The 24,170-nt window shown below is 47.0% G+C and overlaps 1 protein-coding gene across 2 annotated transcripts in view; it reads right to left on the bottom strand.

The window, feature by feature from the left end:
* Positions 1-20,797: 20,797 nt before the first annotated feature.
* MYBL1 (MYB proto-oncogene like 1) overlaps positions 20,798-24,170 on the bottom strand; it is a 37,499-nt gene continuing 34,126 nt past the window's right edge. For both annotated transcript variants that reach the window (XM_039247004.1, XM_039247005.1), the window contains one exon: positions 20,798-23,444. In XM_039247004.1, coding sequence (XP_039102935.1) covers positions 23,316-23,444 — 129 coding nt within the window. In that variant the 3' untranslated portion in view covers positions 20,798-23,315. The remainder of the gene's footprint in view (positions 23,445-24,170) is intronic.

Raw genomic sequence — 24,170 nt, 5'->3', positions numbered from 1 at the left:
GAGCCCCGAGCGGGAGCACCGAGCGCGGGCACCGAGCGGGAGCACCGAGCGGGAGCACCGAGCGCGGGCACCGAGCGGGAGCACCGAGCGGGAGCCCCGAGCGGGAGCCCCGAGCGGGAGCCCCGAGCGCGAGCCCCGAGCGGGAGCACCGAGCGGGAGCACCGAGCGCGAGCCGGGCGCTCTCGGGCACGCGCGGGGTGGTCGAAGGCGCCAGCGCTCGCTGGGAGACGGAGCGAGCGAGCGGTCCCAGCAGAGACCGAGCCCAGACACGGGAAGGGTTCGGGCGAGAGCGAGGACAGTCCCGGCTCGGCCCGACGCTGGGCCTGACGGGGGCCGACGGAGTCACGGGGTGGGAGCGTTTTGGGGGACGAGCCAGCCCAGAAGGGGGGGGACGAAGCGTCTCTCCGCGGAGAGACGGCAGCTGCCGGGGGGCGAGGCCCGGGGTCCAGGCGGGAGGTCGCCAGGTCTGCGCCCCCACAGGCCCGGTCCCTGCGGGGAGGCCGCTTCCTCCGGCTCCGGGGACAGGCCCCTCCTGCTCCCCCGTGTCTCCCGGCGTCCGGGAGGAGACGCAGGCGCCCCGATGGGGACCGTTACAGCGATGGCTTCTCACAGCCGGGGGGGGGGGGGTCATCGGGACGAGAAGACGACAGGGAAGAAGCCCACTGCCAGCAGCCTCCTCCCGCCGCCGTCTCTGGGCAGGCGCTGTCCGGGAAGAGCATTCTGTCCGCTCTTCGGTGAACGCGGCTCCCTGACCGTCTGTCTCCTCTTCCCGCCTCGCAGGGCTCGGGAGGCGGGACGGCGCGTGTCGGAGAGGCTGTCACTGGCCCGACGCGACGGCAGCTCCGTCCCTGCCGTCCTCGGGCTTCAGTGCAGGCCGTGACCTCACACTTCGTGGGTTAGTGTGCAGCCTGCCGGGGTTCTCTCTCTTCCCCGCCCCCACTGCCCCACCCCTGCCGGGGTTCTCTCTCTCTCTCTCTCTCTCCCCCCGCCCCCACTCCCCCACCCCTGCCTGTGCTAGCTCTCTTTCTCTCAAAAAATAAATAAACTTTAAAAAATGTTTTAAAACAGAAAAGCCAGAGGAGGGTCCCCAGCACCCCCCCTGCCCTACACACTGGGACGGGAAGTGGGGGCTCCCCGCCCGCTGTCAGGTCCTCAGGCTCCAGCGCAGGGTGGGCTGCGGCCTGGGGGGGGGGTGAAGGCGCCTGCCCGCCAGGAGCCAGGCCGGCAGCCCCTCCCGCAGCCCGGCCTCGTGCGGTCCCCACCCCTGGCCTGACCCCCATGTTCCCTCCCCTTAAAAGCAGAAATGTAACAGAATTTGAAACTATTCAGAAGGGAATTTAACAGTAAGGAAACGCCAGTTGTCCTGCTTGGCCCAGAGCAGAGCACGGAGAAGTTGGTGTGAGGTCACTTCCCCAGCGGGGCCTGAGTGAGACCCGCGGTGGCTTCCCGGCGGAGGAGGCGACAAGGGGTCCCTGCGGGGGACCGCCCCCAGGAGGTGTTCAGGGCTCACCGCTGCCCACAGACACCCTCCCTGAGCCACAGCCACAGGTCCCACCGGCCCAGGATATCCCCTCAGCCCCTGACCGCCTTACGCTTTGATTGAAACTTATCCGGGGAGGGACGCCCGGTGGCGGGTCACAGTGAGGCGAGCCCGGCCTGCCCTGGGCCCCGGGCTGGGGGCCCCTCTGCAGGGCCTGCCCGGGACCCCCCTCCCTCTCTCTCTGTCCCTCCCCCACACGCTCTCTCTCTTCCAAAATAGAGAAATAGACTCTAAATAAATAAGCTTACAAAGGAGAAAAGAGATGGGGAGACAAAGACGACGACACTGAAGGTTCTTGGTAGATTTCCCTGCGACGCGGGCTGTCCGGCCGCCTCGGGACTCAGAGCCAGGATTCATTTCCAGGGCAGTGTCCGTCAGCCTTGGGGCAGAGCCTGGCTTTGGCTCGTGATTTCTAGGAACGAGGCAAGCTTCCCAGCTTCAAAAGAAGCTCGTGTCAGAAAACACCGAAGCCGGCGGCGCCTGGGTGGCGTCAGACCCCCGACTTTGGCTCCGGTCATGCCCTCGCAGCGGGCGGATCGAGCCCGACCTCGAGTCCTGCACTGAACCCTCTATCGGGCTCTGCGCTGACAGCGTGGAGCCTCTTTCTCTCTGTGTCTCTCTACCCCCCACCTCAAAACAAATAAATACACATTAAAACAAACACACACACACTGAAGTCATAAAGACTGGGCTTCTAGAGAGTAAGACAAACCCAAGCACCCAGCCTCCTGAGGGAGGTGAGCTTGGACAGCAGGAAAGTGGTCTTCGTCCCGACACTTAGTCGGCTGTGTCCAGCTGAAATATAATGCAGTCCACATATGGCAGTTTAATTTTTCTGGAAGCCACATTCTAAAAAGCAAAAAGAAACAGAAATTAATTGTAATATCTCCACTTAGCACAACGCATCCAAGATGCCATCGTTTCAGTATATGGCCAATGTAAAAATTATTAGGGATATATTTTACATTCCATTTTGCACTAAGTCTTCAAAACCTGGTGTGTGGTCCCCCTCCTCGCACGTCTCGATTCCAACCAGCCACGTCCCCCGTGGGGAGAGCAGCGCGCGGCTCGTGGCCTCTGCGTTCAACCCGTCAAAGTCAGAGAACTGGGAACGAGTGGGAAAGACGGTCTAAGGACAGCACCGCTCGGGGCAGAGGCTGCCGGCCTTCAGCAGCGCAAGGCGCCTCGGCTCTCCGGGAAGGGGCCGCCGCATCTCCGTCTCCACGGGGCTTGTTTCGCCTTCACCCTGACCGCGTGGACTGGGTGGCGGTGTCTCCTGGCTCACAAGGAAACGGGTCGGCACCGCGGGCTGGGCCGACGCCCCGCGGTGGAGCGGCGGACGCAGGGCGCGCAGGCCCCGAGGAGCCCGCCTCCCGGGGCCGGTCCCTGAGGCTCCGGGGGGCCCCCTGCCGCGTCCCTCTCTGCCCCACGCACACCTCACCCTCTTTTCGGAAGACCGGCGACACGTCAGTGCGACAGAGACGGGCGTCCGCGTATACTGTCCACGGCGGTGTCTAGAGGTGTGAGCTCGCTGGGAGGCGCTGGGTGCCCCCCCTGGAGCGCCGCCTCCGCCCCCGCGGGTGCTGCGCTCTCACCCCGGGCGCGCCCAGCGCAGACCCCGCCCGCGGCCCCGAGCGTCGCCACCCGCGCGCGTGCCCCCTCTGCTCACAGCGCGCGCTGAGCACGAGTCAGAGCCGCGGCCGCCGGGCAGGGACGAGCAGGGGACACACCCGGACCCCAAGAGGCCGCATCCGCGGCGCGGGTGCTCGCAAGCGGGAGGGGCCCCCGTCGCCCCCACACAGCAGGGCGCGCAGGCCAGGGCCGCCGCCGCCGGGTCCGCTCTGCTGCGGACGCCACACAGGACCCCCCAGGCCGTAACCCCTGGCCCGGGAGCGGCCACTGCCCTGCCCGCCCGTGAGCCCCGGGCTAGCGTGTCGAGCGGCGGAGTCTCCGAGGTCCCGGCGACCCCTCATCCCCACCCGCCGCGCGCTCCGCAGCTCAGCAGCCTGGGCCCGGGGCCGAGCCGTCCCTCGCTGGCGCCCTGTCCGTCCGAGACCCCCCGCCGGTGCAAGCAGCGCTCTGCCCTCTGCCCCCCCGAGCGCCCCCACATCTGACTCAGCGAAGCGTCGCTCGTCTCAGAAGGAAAGAGCTCAGCGCTGGGCAGCAACCGCGCCCTGGGCGCACGCAAAGTCAGTCATTTGTGCAAAGGGCCTGTCCCAGAGGAGGGGTGTGTGTGTGTGTGTGTGTGTGTGTGTGTGTGTGTGAAGAATTTTCTCTTCCCGCCAAAGCGTCTGTAGCAGCAGCAGCAGGTCCCGGAGAGCTGCCACCTGACCTGCCGGCGGGCCCCTCGCTGCGCCCCATCTGGCGTCTGGCACACCCCGCCCCGCCCCCCGCCCCCCGCCCTTCTCCGGGCCCACCCCGCACCCCGACCCCGACCCCCGCAGGGCCCACCCCGCCCCCGCCAGGCCGCCTCGCAGGCGGGCGCCAGGCCCCGGCCCCCCCCCCCCGCCCCCGGGCACGCGGACCGGCCGGCGGCTCCGGGGGGAGACAAAGGCCGCGGCTCTGAGGGGGGCCCGTGCCCGGGGAGTGCAGGGCAGGGTGAGGGGAGAGGAGAGCCCGCGTGCAGGGGTGCGGGCAGGGGTGGGCTCGCGGCCGCGCCCCCGTGCGCATCATACAGGGGGTGGCTTGGCACGCCTGCGCGTTTGCGGGTAGCGCGGCTGCGGTGCCCGGGGTGCGGTGCCCAGGGTGCGGTGCCCAGGAGGGTGGTGCCCAGGGTGCGGTGCCCAGGGGGACGGTGCCCAGGAGGGCGGTGTCCGGGGTGCGGTGCCCGGGGTGCGGTGCCCGGGGGGACGGTGCCCAGGGGGACGGTGCCCGGGGTGCGGTGCCCAGGAGGGTGGTGCCCAGGAGGGCGGTGTCCGGGGTGCGGTGCCCGGGGGGACGGTGCCCAGGGGGACGGTGCCCAGGGTGCGGTGCCCGGGGTGCGGTGCCCAGGAGGGCGGTGCCCGGGGTGCGGTGCCCAGGAGGGCGGTGCCCGGGCTGCGGTGCCCGGGGTGCGGAAGGGGCTGGCCCCGCGCCCTCCAGCAGCCTTTCTGCTGGGTCGCGGGCTGGCGACGGCTTCCCCCGCCCAGCGGGCTGAGGCTTAATCTGGGGTCGCAGGACTCAGGAGCGCGGCGCTCGCCCCCGGCTCGTGGGGCGTCGTCAGGTCTGTGTGAAAACCCGCTAGGCCTTCCTTCCGGGCTGGGGGCGGGCTGTGCTCCGCTTCGTCTCCTGCGTTCTTGTTGTTGTTTTTTTTAATGTTTTACTTATTTCTGAGAGAGGGACAGCGTGAGCAGGGGAGGGTCAGAGAGAGAGGGAGACACAGACTGAAACAGGCTCCAGGCTCCGAGCTGGCAGTCAGCACAGAGCCCGACGCGGGGCTCGAACCCACGGACCGCGAGATCACGACGAAAGTCGGACGCTTAACCGACTAAGCCACCCAGGCGCCCCATTTTGCTCTTATTTTTAAATTTCGTTATGATATTACTGATTACACATACCAAACAAAATTGAATTTTTACAGCTTTTTTGAGGTGCAGTTTACATACCATAAAATTTGCTCATTTTAGTCATTCAATTCAATAATTTTTAGTAAATTTACAGTTATGAAAACAAACTATAATAATTGGACTAATTTTATTTATAGGTTGAAAATCAAGTATATCTTGAGCTTTCTATTAACATGAATTGTCTAATGCACATCTGCCCCCATCCCCAAATACATACTCTGCAACTTTCTCTCTCCTTCAATTTTGTAATAATTTATATCTGTCTCAGGAAAAGGCTTCATTTCAACTCTTAAGATAAGTGAGAGTTATAGAACAGCAATCCCATTCTTGAGCATGATAAGACTTTAGTATTCTTTCCCAGGACACACTCCACCTTGTGTTTTCATGAAAATATCACAAACGAGGAGATCACTCTCTCTTTCTAACGCCGGGGGAAACGAGAGCTGCCAGCTGATGATAAATTACACGGCCCGGCTTGGTTCTGCCCCCAAGGTTCCTCGCTCGGGCTCACCCAGCCGCTCTGCCTTCTCGGCCAGCTGCTTGCACTGTGGTGTTTACTAAATAGATATCCTGACTTGTCCCTTACGACATTTTCTCTGGATCATCAGAGAAGAGAATCCACGCAGCTGCTGAGAGAGCAATGAGCCTTGTTTCCCCACGGGCCCTTTGCTCTGTCACACAGCTCGGGTTTTGTACGAGGGTGTGGGGTTGCAAACCCTTGACCAACTTCTCCTTCACCACAGACCCTAGAAAGATCCCATTATGGTGCACGTTTATCTCACATTTCATATTATAGAAGCAACTACCCTGCCGACTACTGTGAGTGCAGCTCCTGGTATCAATGTGCCGGGAGAATAGCAACGAGAGCTAAATCCTAACTTCTCAAGCTTGATGGCCTAGTTCACTGAACACAGAACACATCCGAGAACATCGACAATACAAGGAAGTGTCTGGAAGAGAGTAAAAATCAGAAATCTTTCTGGAACCCTCCAGCAGAAAGCTCTGGAGATGGCGTTTTTGATCCAGGAGCCCCAGGAGTGGTTCCCAAACGTTTAGATTTAAGATTTCAAAAACATTGGGGGTTTAGAGAAGTGATACCTTTGGAGTCTGGAACATTTTGCCAAATAAAGATATCTTTGGTTTTTTTAATGTTTACTTATTTATTTTGAGAGAGAGGAGAGAGAGAGAGAGTGAGCAAGTGGTGGACGGGCAGAGAGAGAGGAGAGAGAGAAAGAATCCCAAGCCGACTTCGTGTTGTCAGCACAGAGCCCAACACTCAAACTCATGAACCAAACTGCAAGAGCATGAGTCGAAATCAAGAGTCAGATGCTCAACCTACTGAGCCAGGCACCCCCTCCTCATTGTTTTAAAAAAAATATTATTATTTGAACACCTCCAAAATAAAAAGAACATTCTCAGAGTATTCTGTAAGTTAATTTTTTTTTACTTAAAAATGTATCATGCCCACCTCCTTTCCTCAAATAAGAGCATATACTCATCCAAGATAGAATCATCCTTCATATAGACAATGGAATTAGAAAGACATTGATAATTCTTTACTCAGATCAAAAGGTTGATCAAAACAACCCCAAACTGAATGCTAGAATTCAAGCAATATAATATGGTGCTGCGATGGTCTAGTGAATTCCAAAGACTCTGTATTCTTATACTGTCCCCACCACCCCTTTTGTTTGTACCATGGCCTAGGGAAATGATTTCCTATGTGCCTTCGTCTCCATCAGCAAGTCTGAGAAAGCATTCTTCTTTATAAACACACTGTAAAAATTACAGTGAGAGAAAACAATTAAAGGACTCAAGCCATACAAATAACCTACCAGTAGATGTAAAGTACTCAGTAATTACAGTATATTTAGATACTATTATCATACCTATTCCCCAAATTCATTTATGATTCCCTGGTGACATTATATACCCTCTCCTTCCAAAAGTGAACAGTAAACCAAATATAAAAGTATACATTCAATTTACTACTTCAAGTCTGTTAAATGAGGTTTGTCAACCACCTATGACCAACGGCCTGCCCTCCCTTGGTCTTTTGAGGGGCAGAGAGGAATTCGACGCAGCCCCCGAGGAGGGAGATAAGACATGGACCCAAAGCACAGGCCTCAACACCAGAGGTGTGGAGAAGGCTTAGGGACACAGTGTTTGCAAACAGTAAGGAGGAGAGTGTTTGTTCCCGTCTCTCCCACAACCCCAGCCTTCTTGTGCTTCCCCCCAAAATTTTATGTTTAACTTTTCCTCTTGAAATGATTTCACACTAACAGAAAAGTAGCAAAAATAGTACAAAGGACTTTTGTAAAGCCCTTCAAACCAGGTCTACCAACTGCTGACATTTTAGCCACATTTGCTTTCTCATTCTTTCTCTTTCCCTCTCTCTCCGTATGTGTACACACACACACACACACACACACACACACACACACTTTTTCCTTAAAATAGCTAAGAGAGTTGGAGACATCATACTTCTTTATCCCTAAATACCTAAATGAATATTTACTAGAAAATCTATTCCTTTATACAACACAATCATCAAAATCATGAAGTTCAACATCGATACAATACTATTATCTAATCTATGAATTTTATTCAAGTGTTGCTAATTGATTAGAATTAATGTGTCTCCTCAAAATTCATATGCTGTAACCCTAAACCCCAATTGTGACTATATCTGGGAAGAAATTAAGGTTAAATGAAATCGTAAAGCTGGTGCCCTGATCAATAAGAATGGTGTCCTTATAAGAAAGGACACCAGAGAGCTCTCTCCCTCTCTTTATCTGAGCACAAGCTCAGAGCAAAAGTCACATGAGGATACAGGGAAAGTGGCCCTCACCAGAAAACAAATTTGCGGGCACCTTAATCTTGGATTTTGCAGCTTCCAAAACTGAAAAAATAAACTTGTGTTGGATAAGCCTCCCACCGTATGGCATTTTGTTATAGCAGCTCAAGCAGACTAATACGCTAATGGCTCCAATGACCTTCACAGCAATGTTTACTCTTGCCCAGCATCCAATCTTCCCAGAACTCTTAAAGCTCTTTATCTATAACCCTTCCTTTGCACAGAAATGTGTTTGTTTTTTCTAAACTTTTCACACGTATACGTTCATCTCTCTGGGGAAACTTTAAGCAGTATGAATCTTTGCTTTTGTCTTGCACATCTGCAGTTGCTACACATGGCCCTCACAGGGGCTTGCGCACAGGAGGTATTCATGAATATTTGTTGATTAATTGAATGGGACTAAGTTTTAATTACCTATGAACCATGCCTCCATGGTCTCTTTCATCGTGTTGCCAGAACACACTTTCCCATTGTTCCATGGGAATAATACATACCGCATCTTATTTACACATAGGCTCTGATTTATACACACAATTCTTTGATTATGCTCAGAGATGGATAAGCCCCCAAATTCCTTCAGGATAAAGCTCAACCTTTTCCCAGGATTTTAAACACTCTTCAGGACCTGGACCTAATGTGCATTTTCATTGTATTATTTCCTTCTCTGTACTCCACACTCGAATCAAAGTGAGCCAGTTGTTATTCCCAATGAATGTCCTTAATTTTCCATTCTCCGCTCTTTACTCATTCGTATTTTCCCTGCCTAAAATGTAATTCTTCCATCATCCATCATTGATCAAAATTACCCTCCAGCACTGAGCCCAACATCGGAGTAGAGCAAAATGGAATTGTTCTGCCACATATGCACGTGGACATATATTCCACAAAAATTTATTGAGCACTTACTCTCTGCCCATTATGTGCTCAAACTACAGTCGTTAGTGAGACGAATAGGGTTTCCTGCCCCCATCATCACCCTTGCCTCTGCTAGTTGGACAGTCTGTTCTGAGAATTTGAACAGCATTTCTATTTACAATGACTTGTTTTCCTTTTTAAAAAATTTTTTAAAAATGTTTTATTTTTATTTCTAGGAGAGCGAGAGAGAGAGACAGCGTGAGCAGGGGAGGGTCAGAGAGAGAGGGAGACACAAAATATGAAGCAGGCTCCAGACTGTAAGCTGTCAGCACAGAGCCCGATGCGGGGCTCGAACCCACAAAATGTGAGATCATGACCTGAGCCGAAGTAGGATGCTTAACAGACTGAGCCACCCAGGCGCCCCTACAATGACTTATTTTCCTGACAGTTGGGCATTGGGCTAACAAGAATGTCTCATCGTTGTAGGCAATCAATGGTTGGTAAACACATTCATATTCATGATCTCATTTAATGCCAACTCAAAGTTTCTCATTTTATGAAAGCGGATACTGAGGGCACCTGGATGGTTCCATCAGCCAAGCATCTGACTCTTGATTTTGGCTCAGGTTGTGATCTCATAGTTTGTGAGTTGGAGCCTCATGTCCAGGCCTGCTTGGGATTCTCAAGAGAAAGGAAAGAAAGAAAGAGAGAAAGAGAGAAAGAGAGAGAGAAAGAGAGAGAGAGGAAGGGGCAAGCAGACACTGAAATTCAGAGAGGTTTAGGTAACTGACCAAGGCTGATGTCAGATACAGGATGAAGATCCTGGCCTTCTAGCCTCCTGTCCACTTTCACCACCTCCAGAAACCAGAGGTAGAGGAGGGATACGCAATATTAGCTCTACTTCATAAACGAGAAAGCCCATTTAAGCACAGTGGATGTCAGGATATGTTACAAAACAAATGCAACCTAGTTTTTTACCAGATACAAAATTTTACATTATTACAGTTATAGTTATCTTACTCTGTTTTTTCACCTGATGTTCTATTTATACTTTTCTGTGTCTAAAAATAGAACAGGTCTTGGTATCAGAAGGCCCAGGTTCAAAATGCAGCCCTACCACTTACCACTTATCTACAAGGGCAGATGTACATCTTACGGGGCCCAAAGCTTTTACAATTCGAGGAGGGGTGGTCTTTAAGAATACAAAGTTGAGAGCAGAATTAAGTATGTCTTTGGAATGAAAAAGGAAATCACAACACATTTCTGGAGATCTGGAGATTCTGATCTTTTCTCTGAGCTCTCTTCAGGCAATTTACCAGAAATGCTTGCACAGAAATGCTCTCTGATTACGATCTGGTTTCCCCTCCCAGCTTCCACACCATGTGACTGCTGAATCCACAGAGAGCCTGCAAGCGGGGGCCCTAAAACTTATGCTTCATTTACTTTACGGTAAATCCACACCTGTCGTTATGGTCTTGGACAGGTTACAAAACCTTTCTGGTCCTCAGTTTGCTCATCTATAAAATGGATAATAGCCACCTGCAGAGGTTGCTATGAGAACCGAATGATATAAGGCAAAAATCAGTGCTCGACACCATGCAGCACCATGCAGGCTTGTAATCGCTTCCCTCAGGCCAGTGATGGGGGGGCGGGGGGTGGAGGCTGCTTATGGAACCCGCGCTCGGCCCCGCTCCTTACACAGGCTGTTTCCTTTCCAGTTAGGTTATTGTCATTTTTCAATAATCTATGCCTTTCTTTCTTATGTCACTTTTTAAAAAAATTTTTTTTAACATTTATTTTTGAGAGACATAGAATGAGCAGGGGAGGGTCAGAGAGAGAGGGAGACACGGAGTCCGAAGCAGCTCCAGGCTCCGAGCTGTCAGCACAGAGCCCGACGCGGGGCTCGAACACGCAGACCGTGAGTGCATGACCTGAGCCGAAGTCGGTCGCTTAACCCACTGAGCCACCAGGTGCCCTTTTGATGTCAGTTTTAATGGATTTTTAGACTAATAGATTTTGTTAGTTTTTTACAAACCTTTCTGTAGCAATTTATAGCTAAAAATAGCAATTAAGTACAGCAACTCTTTATCTGGGTCTTTTCCTTAATTATTCCTTCTGAAAACAATGCTTCATAAAATCTGACTTTGGGTTTTGCATTTGGGGGGGCTGTTGTGGGGTTTTGTTGTTGCTGTTCGGGATGTGCTGAAGCAATTACAAAAAGTTAGAGGACTCAAGAGACTCAACGGCTCTGGCCTGTGAGCAGACGGGCCATTCATAAATGTGTAGTTTCCAATTTGGAGCGGCCTCTCGTGAATACGCCGCCAAGCTGGCCTGCCTCGGGACAAAAGCCTGGAGACGCGTCTGCTTCACGCCTCGCTGGAGGCGCACACGGCTCAGGCGGCCTCGCGGGTGGCCTGTATTCATCAGAGGGACTCACCACCCTCTGCGATCGGCCTTTCACCAATCACTACAGGGAAATCCAGTGTAGACAACACAGAAAAGCTTTCCTTAAACCACCAGGACATTGCCACAACCCCTTTTATCTTGTAAGTAACCCGCAAAGGTTTCGATGAACTATCCCTGTGACTGCTTCCTCACCAAGAAAAGGTAACTCTTGCTGGGATGATGTCCCAGAATGCTGCAAAAACTCTGAAAGTTGTCCCTAGGTTATTTCTTCCACAGTTTGCTACATAGATCCCTCTAAGGACCACTTTCATATGGCTTCTTTGCACCTGATACCCTGCGGGCTCTGAGAAACGGGGACTAGTTCGGTACCTGGAAAACAAGACACGACCTGCGGGAGCGGCTAACACCCAGAAGGCGCGTCTCTTTCCATCTTCAACAACGAAACCTGGGTGCGGCTCTGCCGTTGTGATAGAAATGCTTCTCCACTTACAGCTACTGCAACCTCAGCTCAGGTAGCTTCCCTTATATAACAATGGCAGAAGGGATGAATAGGGAGAGCCGCACCGTGGGTCAGAGAAGCCAGCCTAAACGGGAGGCTCGGCACCATCTCACAGGCGGATCTGGAAGAAACGAGCAGGAAAATCGGCTGCACACCGCCTCTGAGTACCGGAGACAGGAAACAAGTTACCAGTTAACTTATTTTAAAGAGTGGGTTCTGACATACGGCTGTTACTTCCTAACATTTCTCTTTTTAAAATTCTCTTTCATATTTAAAAGAGTATATGTTTATTTTTTTAAAGTTTATTTACTTGGAGAGACAGAGACAGAGTGAGTAGGGGAGGGGCAGAGAGAGAGGGAGAGAGAGAGAATCCCAAGCAGGCTCCACGCTGCCAGCCCAGAGCCCAACGTGGGGCTCGAACTCATGAAACTGTGAGATATAACCTGAGTTGAAACTATGAGTCGGACGCTTAACCAACTGAGTTGTCCAGGCACCCTTAAAAAAGAATGTGCTTAAAATATACTTGGAGATAACTGAATACTTATAAGGAAATTTTCCTTAATTACTGAAAGTAAATGTCCAATAATTGCACGTTCTTTAAGAGCTAGAATTGACCTCAAATTGTAAATTAACTTTATAAAAGTGGAAAAATATACATCTGTTTTTATCACCTTTTGATTTTATGGTAAACTTCATGATTTCACCTCTCAAGATATTTGGCCCACATATTTACACTCCAGCCCAAAAACATGAGAGATTTGTTCTAACTCCTATTATTGCTCTTCCCAAACTTCAGCCCAGTTTCTTGTCTATATCTTGAATTTTGGCTTCTATATTCTTCAAACATTAGCCTGAGATGATTTGAATTTTTTTTTCTATTAACGTCAATGTAGCTTGATGAACGGTGGTTCCTATTAAGAAGAGTGTGCCCGGCCCTGAGCGTGTGGAGGGTGCTTCCCGTACGTACACACATAGGTGTATATTTATTGGGTAAATGAATGGTAGAGAAACCTCTTCCATGCTGAAAAGGTTTGTAAAGAATGAGAATAAAACTAAACTAATGCAACAGAAAAAGCAAGGAGTATTTAAGGTCAAGTTCACCCTATAAAGGGGCTTTCTGGACACCTTCTTTTCACTGACTACAATTTCTGAGCATTATGTAAACATTATGTAGTTAATGTTATATAAACTGCGTATTGCTCAATCAAAATTTTCCCGTGGACAAACCTCTGCCACAAATGAAGCAACTCACACTACCATAATAGCCTAATACGGGAGGCTGAATAATGACCTCCAACACTGTCAGTGTGTGAATTCCCAGAAGTCAGAAGCATGTTACCTTACGTGCTGAAAGGGACTTGGCAGCTGTGATTAACTTAAGGATATTGACATGGGGCGATTAGCCTCGATTATCCAAGTGGTCCCAATGTAATCAAAAAGGGGACAGAGGGAGATTTGAGTAGAAAGAGGAACGCCAGGCCGATGTGTCAGGAGGAAGATGCCACCCATCATTCTGGCTTTGAAGATGCAGAAAAGGGCCACGAGACAGGGAGTGCAGGCGGCCTCTAGGGACTAGATAATGAAGGAAATGCATTCTTCCCCAAAGCCTCCGGAGGGAATGAAGACCTTCTCACATCTTGACTTTAGTTCAGTGAAACTGACTTCAACTTTCTGACTTCCAGACTCCAAGATAATCTAGGAAACTATAGAGCAGAGTGTAGTGTAATAATTTCATTTTTTCAGAGAGATATGTAAGATCTTTCTTTTTCAAACTTCCATGAGCCAAAATAATTAAGAACAGTACCTTGAACAGAATGAGCTGATAGTCTTTGAGCAGAAATGACAAAATTCTGGGCAGGAGCTGACTGGATGATAAACCAACCACGCAACCTAGAAGTTAAAAAAACTGCCTAAGGAAAAGTCCAGTAGGCTCTTTATTTCTCATTACGTTATTTGTAAAGAAAGAACATTCCCAGTAACTGCCTTCATATGCCTTTATGTCACTTCGAGTTTTTTGAAATACTATTTCAATCAACTAATTAACAAATTAATTAAATACGGGACTTAACAGCAAACACAACATGTTGATAATTACAATAACTGCTACGGCCCTAACGGTATATGTCGGGTTTGATTTTTGTAGAGTCAATATAGTTATACTAACAGATTATACACATTTGTAGGGAAAGGTTCTGCCCAGAAGTAGCTACAGTTGGCAGGTGAGAACGAGGAGACCGAAGAGCTGGCATCCCTTCTCCCAGCGCTCCCTGACCGGGTGCCATGGTCTCGTGTCCTCCTGACACTTTCAAAGACACACAGGTCATTTCCAGGCTCGCATCCTAACCCCCTGCAGCTGGGGCCTCTGATCTTGGAATGCGTGGTTTCAGCAGAAGCAGTGAAACCTAGAAAGCCTGCTGTTGACAGGTTTCAGAGAACCTGGATAGCAAATGCCAACCCATAAATAATTCTAGCCTCATTCTGTTCATATTCTTTTTTTTTAATGTTTATTTTTGAGAGAGAGACAGAGTGCGAGTGCAGGAGGGTCAGAGAGGGAGGGAGACACAGAATCTGAAGCAGCTCCAGGCTCTGAGCTGTCAGCACAGAGCCCGACGCGGGGCTCGAACCCACGAACTGCGAGATCATGACCTGAGCTGACGTCGGACGCTAAACTGACTGAGCCCCCCAGGTGCCCCTCATTCTGTTCATAGTCTTACATTTTATCTCTCTTCTTCTTGACCCCTTCTACTCAAGCATCATTTCCCGATGGAAACCTTTCCTGCCCAATCACCCAACTAGCTGGGACCCTGTATTCGAGACATATACAAAACACTGTACCCCGTTCCTTCAGAATGCTTATCGTGGTTTGTAGTTCTATATTCACTAGGGTGGTTCCTTGTTTAGTGTGTCTCTCTCTCCGCTGTAGGGGCCACGGGCAGACCATCAAAAAATGTGTCCCGGGGCGCCTGGGTGGCTTAGTCGGTTAGGCGTCCGACTTTCGCTTAGGTCATGGTCTCGCGGTGCGTGGGTTCGAGCCCCGCGTCGGGCTCTGTGCTGACTGCCAGCTCAGAGCCTGGAGCCTGTTTCAGTCTGTGACTCCCTCTCTCTCTGACCCTCCCCTGTTCGCGCTGTCTCTCTCTCTCTCTCCTAGAGATAAATAAAACATTAAAAAAAAAAAATGTGTCCCGTTGGCATATTGATGATTTTAAATCAAGGCTACGTAAGAAAAAGCTGATGTAAGGATGCTCAGACCCTTCTCTGTTCTCCTAGAAACAGGAAACAACTCTCCCATATGAAAAATATCCTCCCTGTGCTAAGAAGCAAAAAGACATATGTATCTGCAGAGACAGGGACTTTAAAGCTGAGAGAACTATAGAAACGGATCTTGTTACTTTTTTCTGATCTACCTCGGCCCTAATTCTGCTTAGAATTACCTACCACCTAAAGCTCCCGAACACCTGTTTTCTTTATCCTGTCAATTCCTCACGAATTTATTGTCTCTTTGTCTAAAACGTATAAAAACTGCCTGCCTTGATCATTCCTTTAGGCCTCAGATTTCATTATTGGGCCTCTGTCACACGTAATAAAACTTTGGGGTTTTCAGGGGCGCCTGGGTGGCTTAGTCGGTTAAGCGTCCGACTTTCGCTCAGGTCACGATCTCGCGGTTCGTGGGTTCGGGCCCCGCGTCGGGCTCTGTGCTGACTGCCAGCTCGGAGCCTGGAGCCTGTTTCAGTCTGTGACTCCCTCTCTCTCTGACCCTCCCCTGCTCACGCTGTCTCTCTCTCTCTCTCGCTCTCTCCTAGAAATAAGTTAAAAAATATTTAAAAAATAAATAAATAAAAATGAATCTTTCAGCAGCCATTTGGCAGTGTGCGTACACGTATGTTTGCTCTCTTTAAAAAAAAAAGTAAAACCCCTCTACCCCCTCGGATCCCTGACACGCCCCCCGCCGCATCAGTGCCCCCGTCTTTCCCTGCCTCTTCCTCCGCAAAAGAACCTAGAGTCAATGACCCGGCTGAGGACAGCGCTCGGCCACGGGCAGCCCCCTCCGACGGCGCGGGGCCGGGGCAGGCTGGCCTCCTCGCCGGCCCGGGCGGGGCTCCGCGTGGACCCGGCCCGTGTCCGCACCCGCCGGCTGCCCCCTGTGCCCAGGCCGCCCTGCCCCGCCTCACAGGCGCACCCCCAACACACACGCCTGCGCCCCGCTCTGCGGACTGCTCCCCGCGGCTCCGGGGGCCCTCTTTGCCCCCCCCCCCTCCGCCGGCCTCCCCGTTTCCCTCCGGCTTCGGGGTCTTTGCGGACAGACCGCCTGCTCCCCCCACAAGGCCTTGCTCTGCAGGCCTCCCGGCCTCATGCTGATCCATCTGCTAGAACTCGCTTCACACGGAACTTCTTGTGGGACCGTATTTCTCTCCTTCATACAGTTCTGTCTCCCCGCCCAGAACTGAAGCTGGCCAGCAGGGCTGCTTGCGTTTGCTCACTATTATGTCTTGTGTTTTTGCATAGTTCTAGGTGGTGTGCTCAACGCTGCGCACATTCCCTTAGGGAGCTTACAATCCACCGAAAGGGACGGCAATACGGAGGGTAAGGAGGTCGTAGAACCCCATTTGACTGATGAGGAAACTGAAGCTTGTGACCAGCGTGGTCCCAAGGTCAGCAAGGAGAAGCGTTAGGATTAAATTAATGAACTCCAAGAGAGCCAGGCAGAAAGCAAGGCAGAGAGGAAGGATTCCAACGACTGTAATTTACCAGGTTGTTGTGTTGTGGCCTGAAATAAGTAGTGTTTCTTCTGAATTACAAAAGATGGTCTCTGTGACTCCCTAGTGATTTAAAACTGCATCGCCCAGTGCACAAGCCACCTGCCATATGTGGCTACTGAGCCCTTGAAATGTGGCTGAATTGAGATGTGCTGTGAAGCGTAAAATGAATTTTTGATCTCAAAGTCTGTGAGGGCAGTGGTGGAAACAATGTAAAATACCTTATTAAAATGCATATTAAATGTTAAGATAATATTTTGGATATATTGGGTAAACTTTTAAAAAACGGAGAAGCCCTCTCATCTATCACTATTTGCACTCATTGTTGAGCAAAAAGTGTTTAGTGAAGGTCTACTAGTCTACTAGCCCTGGGTGGCGGGGAATTGGGGAACTTGGGAATGGTGGATTAATTAAATGAGTGAATCTAAGTGAATGTTAAAAGAACACCAACACTAAAAAGATAATAACACATGAAATGCAGTTGATAAGGTGCAAAGTACCTAGTGCACCATGTGAGATACGTGCGTATTTGGTTACTGGTAACTGGATGAAATGTGGATATGTGAGGGGGTGGGAGTGAAAGCAAGGGCTTGAGCAGAGGCTGAGAAACGTGACTGCAGAGTATTTATGAGAGCCTGTGACTGCTGAGTTGGGCTTGAGTAAAGAGTTCATGTAATGGAGTGGAGTAAGCTCTTACAAAAATTTGTATGTTTGGCATCTACAGCCCATGGAAGTACTCACTTATTTCATGAAGAATTTTGCATAAATTTACTCTACCAGGAGAAATGGGCTCAAGACATCCTAGAGAAGAACACTGAGAAGCTCAAAATTGAGTGCATAGCTCTTGCAGACTTATAAGTATATGAATGAATGGAACCTTACGAGGAAAGTTTGTTACATTTTGGTTTGGCAGAACATTTTTATCGCCCTCTACTACCCAACCTAAGCTTAATTGTTAAAAATTTGTTATTGAAGCATAATGTACATACAGAAAAGTGCACTTAATAGTAGAGCTCGGTTTGTATGAACTTAATCATAACCATAAAATTAGCACTTACAGCAAGAAACGGAGCGCTGTAGCACCGCAGAAGCCCCTTTCCTCAAGCTCCCAACGACCCTCCCACCCGGGGTAACCACCGCCTTGAATTCTTCCTAATGGCACACGTTAGTTTCCCTGTCTTTGTACTTTCATAGAAACAAAACCATATTCTAAGTACTCTTCAGTATACTATGCTTAATTTTTAGAAACAATTTTTAAATGTTATTTTTGAGAGACAGAGACAGAGTGGGAGCGGGGGATGGAAACCCAGGATCTGAAGCAGGCTCCAGGCTCCGAGCTGTCAGCACAGAGCCCAACGCGGGGCTCGAACCCATGAACTGTGAGATCATGAACCATGAGATCATGACCCAAGCCGAGGTAGGACACTTAACCGACTAAGCCATTTAGGCACCCTTAGCCTATGCTTAATTTTAAATTTTTTTTAATGTTTTTTATTTATTTCTAGGAGAGAGAGAGAGACAGCGTGAGCAGGGGAGGGTCAGAGAGAGAGAGAGGAGTCACAGACTGAAACAGGCTCCAGGCTCTGAGCTGGCAGTCAGCACAGAGCCCGACGCGGGGCTCGAACCCACAAACCGCGAGATCATGACCTAAGCGAAAGTCGGACGCTTAACCGACTAAGCCACCTAGGCGCCCCATCTATGCTTAATTTTAAAGAATCAGCCCAAATCTCCGATGATTGAATGCATATCAGTTCAGCCTTGTACTGCGCGTTTGGACAAGTCTCAACCTAAGCCTGTTTCCATATCCATAAAAGTGGATTATAACAATGTTTACCTAATAGAGTTGTTGGGAGGATTAAATGACATAATGTATGTAACTGGCACATGGCCCGCCCCACCTGCTACACTGTACTCAAATTTCCAAGCTGTGAACTTCTGGGCGGTGCAAGATCCCTGAGTGCTAGCTTAACCAATTCTCCATAGTAAATGGGAAAAGAAATCCACACTATCTAGGCAGTAACCGAATTCTCAAATGAGCATCTACGAATACAAGAGGAGACTTGGCTACTTGACCCACCTCATTTTTCAGCCTAAGAAAAAGATGCGACTTCTGTCACACATTTATTCATAGCCCCTTCTAGAATATCAGCTTCCTTAGGGGAAGGGTCATGTCCTCCTGCTTACCTTAGTATCCCCAATACCTAGTACCAGGTACTGCAAGCACTTGGTTAAGTATCGGTTGAACAAATAAATAAGTGCTAACTGTACTGGGGGTTAGGAAATTGTGTCAGAATTTGATCCAATCTTTTGAGCTATGGTTAGCAAAATTACAGTAGGAAAATCACAGCAAAATCAATCTCCCTCTTTCCCTGTGCTGGCCAGGAAAATCCACTCAAACCTAGCACATTCTGTGCTTGGAACCTGAAGAAGTGTACCAGATCTGAGACCTTCAGAAATAAGGGCAAGAGAGAACACTGTTTTCAATACTGAGTTTGCTCAAATGCAACAGCTTTTAATGTACTAATGCCAAGACACTAAAAAGTTTTCAAAACATTCGCTTTCCAATACGTGTCAGCCATGAATAATTTTTTTCTGGTATACTTTACCTTGGTTTTCTACTGATATATTTCACATATTCTTGACCATATCTATTCACTTAAAAAGAAATGCCAGGGAAGGGGAAAGTATGATGTTATGATAGAATTTCACTTGGTTCATTTTACCCTCCACTACTTAATTAAAAATAAATTTTCACTTTTCCCAGAGTGGGAAGTACCTCTGCAAAAACTACCATCTGTTTTACATTATAATTAAAGGTCTGATTGGCTGGCAAGCCAATCCCTCTATAGCTGCATAACCCAAGTAGGAAATTGCATGGTTATAAAACGAGCTAAAAGATTTTAACAAAATGATAGCTTATGGAGTATAAAGTAAAACTGGTTTCATGTAGATAACTAAGAAACCAAAGCTATTTATATTCTGTTGTATAAAGTATGGTTAATATTCCCTGATAGTCATGACTAATTTTTAAAAATTCTTTCAATTTAACTTACTGAGATTTTCTAAGCACCATGCTAGACAAGGAGCTATAAATAGCAATCCCCACTCTTCAAAACAAAGTCTAGTGGGAAAGTTTTATGGAAGCACTAGGAGAATCAGGAAGTGATTCACAGATCTGTGTCTTCAAGGATGAGTAGAATTTTAACAGGCTAAGGAGACAAAGTAAAACAATCATGCAGAGAAAACACAGGCCATGGAGATAGAAGCATGCCCATACATGCTCCTGAAGATCCAAGTCACCAGGTCTTTGTTAGGAAGTAAAAGAGAATTATTTTTATTTAGGTAACACACAACTATGAAAAGTTTTTGAACAGAAATTGTGTAATCAGATCTATGTGACTTTAAAGTTCATTTATTTTGAGATAGAGAGAGAGAGAGAGAGAGAGAGAGAGGAGAGCGAGCGAGCAAGGGAGGGGCAGAGAGAGGAGACAGAGAATCCCAAGCAGGCTCTATGCTGACAGCCGTGATGCAGGGCTCAAACTCACAAACTACCAGATCATGACCCGAGCTGAAATCAAGTCAGACACTTAACTGAGCCACCCAGGCGCACCTCTATGTGCCGCATCCTCTTTATAACTGTATTTCACACTTAGACTAATAGACTGGCATTCTACTTTCAGGTGTCAGTCTTGCACATTTGAGATAAGCGTTCTACTGAAGGGTAAACTCATTTTTGGTGGGTTAACCCATCAGATTTCTAAGCCTAGAAAGCTAAAGGTAAAATCTAGACGGTGACTAATTCACAGAGGCAATGTAATGCTGCACAGACCTGACTGGGTGACCATTTGGCCTTGCAGGTGACACCCTGATGTGTCACAATTTCTTGATATTTCTACAGAATGGAAATAATCCAAGTAAGAGACAAAGGAGTGGAATCAGAGCAATGGCCTTATGTAGGCTGAGAAATTTACAATAGATTTCAATGAGAGGAGGTGAGGGAGGCGGGAGATTTTTCAATGGGTGATGGAAGAAAACGCAACACCACTAAGAAAGAAAAAGGAAAGGAAACGTGGTCCAAGTTGGGAAAAAGAGAACATGTTGCATCTGAGGCACTGACAGGAGAGTCCCATGGAGATACCTAAAAGCAGATGAAAATATGGCTCTGAATGAGTATTTCCACTTCTTGAGTAAAGAGGTCAAGTTGTGTTAACAGATAAAATCACCTGTATAGGAAGTTTTAAAGGAGGAAAAGAAGTCTAAGAACAGAATGTTGGGTTAACTGCTGAAGGATTCAATCAACACCATAAAATACAAAACCAAAGTGAAATGAGGAATGCCAAGTCAGCTTGTACACAGATGCTTTATTATGGATGTTAACGGTCAACAGTGTATGCAAGATTCTCTTACAATGGAAAGTTTTCCCATACATCAAAAAACTCAATTTAGTCAGGGTAATCGCTGTATTAAAGTGAAAACCTTACAACAAAATGCAGTATTATATATGTGTAGTCAGTTTCCATGCAAGTATGGCTGCTACATGTATGTCTGGCATTTTTATAACATACTGAAAGAAATGCAAATGAACACAACAGTATAAAGGTGGCTGAAGATGCCTGACATGTTTAAGATTACAAATCATCTTGCAAAAAGCAACAGAACAGTTAACTAAAGGATTCAACCAATACCAACCCAAATATGTTGTATGTCCAATAAGCCTAGGCTTATCTGCAATATATTACACTTGGGATACTTTAATGCTCAAGAAAAATTATGCTTTAAAAAAATATAGCTCTTCCAAGATATTATACTTTGGTGATTGGAGACTATGTACATCCAAACCAGCTAAGGGCTACGGGCTACATTAAAACAAACAAACAAACAAACAAAAACCATTATGTGCTATTAGTTCAAAGTAACTGAAATTGAAATGATCCAGTATGATTTTGCTACAATCATTGGTTTTATAAAGTGATATTTCTGTGAGAAGTTCACTAATTAGGAAGTAATCAACATACTTAACAAACACGCTAAGAAGATTCAAATTGGTTCATATATTTGTTATCAACAAGGCATAATCTTAGTACCATACATTTTCTTCACTTCTCACTACATATAAAATGCAAAAATGAGCAAGTGGATTTAAATAGCTTAAAACCCTTTTAGGTCTACTGTTCAAGAGCTAGGAATTCAAAGACTTAGTATTACCCTTTCTACTAACATAAAAACATCAGAAAATCTTAAGCTGTCTTTGCTTTAAGGCATAGTATTTTGGCATTTGCAAGAATTTGCCTGGTAATGGTTGATTCCATTAGGTTAACTTGAGAACTTGCCATCATTTGCTTTCTACCTTTTCACACAGTGCAAGTGGTGGTGGCTCTTTCCTTCTCTCATAGCAGCAAGCCGATTCTGCTATTTTCTATAGCAGCACACTTCAGGAGTGGAGAGGGAGAGAGTGCGTCAATCATAAATAGTTACAACTACAGTGTACAATTCTATTCGCCTGTCAGTGTTTAAGTTGACAGCACACCATTATATGTCTCCGAAAAAAGTACATAAAATCTCTACACAAAAGCAAATAAAGACATTCTTTCAAAAAAGAAATAAGTGCAAACACCTAAAACAGGCAACTGAAGCAACTGTTGTAACCTGTAGAAAAACACAGAACATTTATAAAAGGACAAAATATTTTTATAAATAAAAGATCATGTTCTCTACTTCCGAAACACTGAGTAAATATTATAAACTTCCAAGTGCAGGCTGTTTTTAGGGACCAAAGTACCATATTATTTGTTTAAACAAAATGCAAAAATTTCAAACACATATACAAATCACCAGATTAATTTATATGACCCCCCATATAATTTAAAAAGAAAATATTAAATTATTATTTAGTACATGTTTAGAACTATTTTATAACCAACATGATTTAAAGGGCATAGTGCAACATTTAGGTGGATGTGACAAAAAGTAAAGATACTGTATTCTTTGCAGCTATAACTTACTACTGGTTCATACTTAAAAGTCAAAATTGTTCTTTACTATGTAAGCTGTAAATAACAGGAAACAACACTGGCTTCTAGACACCCAGTATAGGTATAAATATCTACATTTAAGCTTTAAAAATGAAAATAAATTATAAAAAGACTTCTTTCCAATTTACAAAGTCTTCTTGCTCCTACATACTGTACAATACATTCAACAAAACTCTCAGCTCTTCTGAGATTTATGAAGAAAATACTGACTCTTTACTAATAAGGAAAAAAAACCCTTTTCAATGCTCTGTTTTTCGTACTATACTCAAATAAATACATTTAACACTGTAGTTAATTTTATTGTTTTTGAAAAACACCAAAAATTAGTAGTGCAACTTTCTCTCCTTTTTTTCAGTTTTTTCCACTGTATTTCTTTGTAAATGGTAGCCTAAGTAAATTGGCACATAGGCAAAAGTACTTCATAAAACCACGTGTGCTTCTCATACATAGACTAATACAGAAGTCATACATACTCATAAACCTATCTGTAACAAAACTGCAGCATCAAGAGAATAGCAGTCTATCTTGTGAAGAAAATATGTGAGAATTTACTTTTAGGACATCTGTAACATTCTAATATGGTTTTCCCATCTTGTTCTTTAAAAACAATTTTTAAAAATCTCCTCTCTTAAAAAATAAACTATGAAATTACCTACCCCTTACTTAAGTGGCTGGGCTTTCTGCCTCCCCAATATGAAAAATGATGCAAACCGTTTTAGTGCTGTATTAAAACTTTAAAAACAATCACTTGACAAAAATTTCATTGTAACCTAATTTAGTAAAGAATACAGTAAGAGAGCGGGGCATTTCATCAATTTTAATAACAACTACAGTATGAGAGCTCTTGAAGTGCTGCTGGTAGCTGTGTAAGTACTCAAGTATCTTCTTGCTTGTTCAGTCATGATAAGTTGGTCTTCTGTCTTCCCATAAACCACTGTTTCCCATTCACAATTTGACTATGAAGGAAATATTAATAGTGATTAATAGTGATGTGAAAATTACTAAAATAACTATCTATTACACTTCACGATTACACTTTTAAAAGTCAATTATTTCAACCAAGTGGATTTAATGATAAGTAATCACTGCAAACATGTTTTGACAATAGTATTGTGATTCTTTTTATTAAACAATGTTTCAAAAATACGTACTGAAATAATTGTCAATTTTTTTAAGTCCACCTTTTCATTTTTTTATTTTTATTTTTTTAAAGTCCATGTGTTTTAGCTATCTATAATTATTTACAGACCTGTGGAGGCAGTTTAAAGGTTTTCAACCCACAACTGCCCCCAAATCAAATCAGTCTTAACATGGTAAGAAACGTCAGTCTTTATTGCTTCAAAATTTTGCAAAAGATTTAAAGAGAGGATGCAATGTCAAAAAATGAGCTGAGGATGCTTTATGTGTTGCAAATTAGAAATATGTTCATAACAGAAGATCAAGTCTGTGCTTGTTTCATTGGTTTTCTTCTCTTCTTATAAAGATTACTACCTTCGAGGTGTGGCCTGCTATATAATATACTTTCCTGAAAAGTTCCATGTTCAACACTGGGAAATCAAATCATTTTAAATGGATTGAGAGAATGTGCTTCGTGGCTCTTGGAGGAGTGACCGCTAAAGACAGAGGCGAGGCGGCCACATCTGAGCCGAAGAGGTTTTCAAGGACTGCTTATATGTCAGGAA

This window comes from Hyaena hyaena, unplaced genomic scaffold, assembly GCF_003009895.1.
Source record: "Hyaena hyaena isolate Hyena2069 unplaced genomic scaffold, ASM300989v1 scaffold_287, whole genome shotgun sequence".
Lineage (NCBI taxonomy): Eukaryota > Metazoa > Chordata > Mammalia > Carnivora > Hyaenidae > Hyaena > Hyaena hyaena.
The sequence above is the reverse complement of the archived record's forward strand: the minus strand, read 5'-3'. Positions and strand labels throughout refer to the sequence as shown.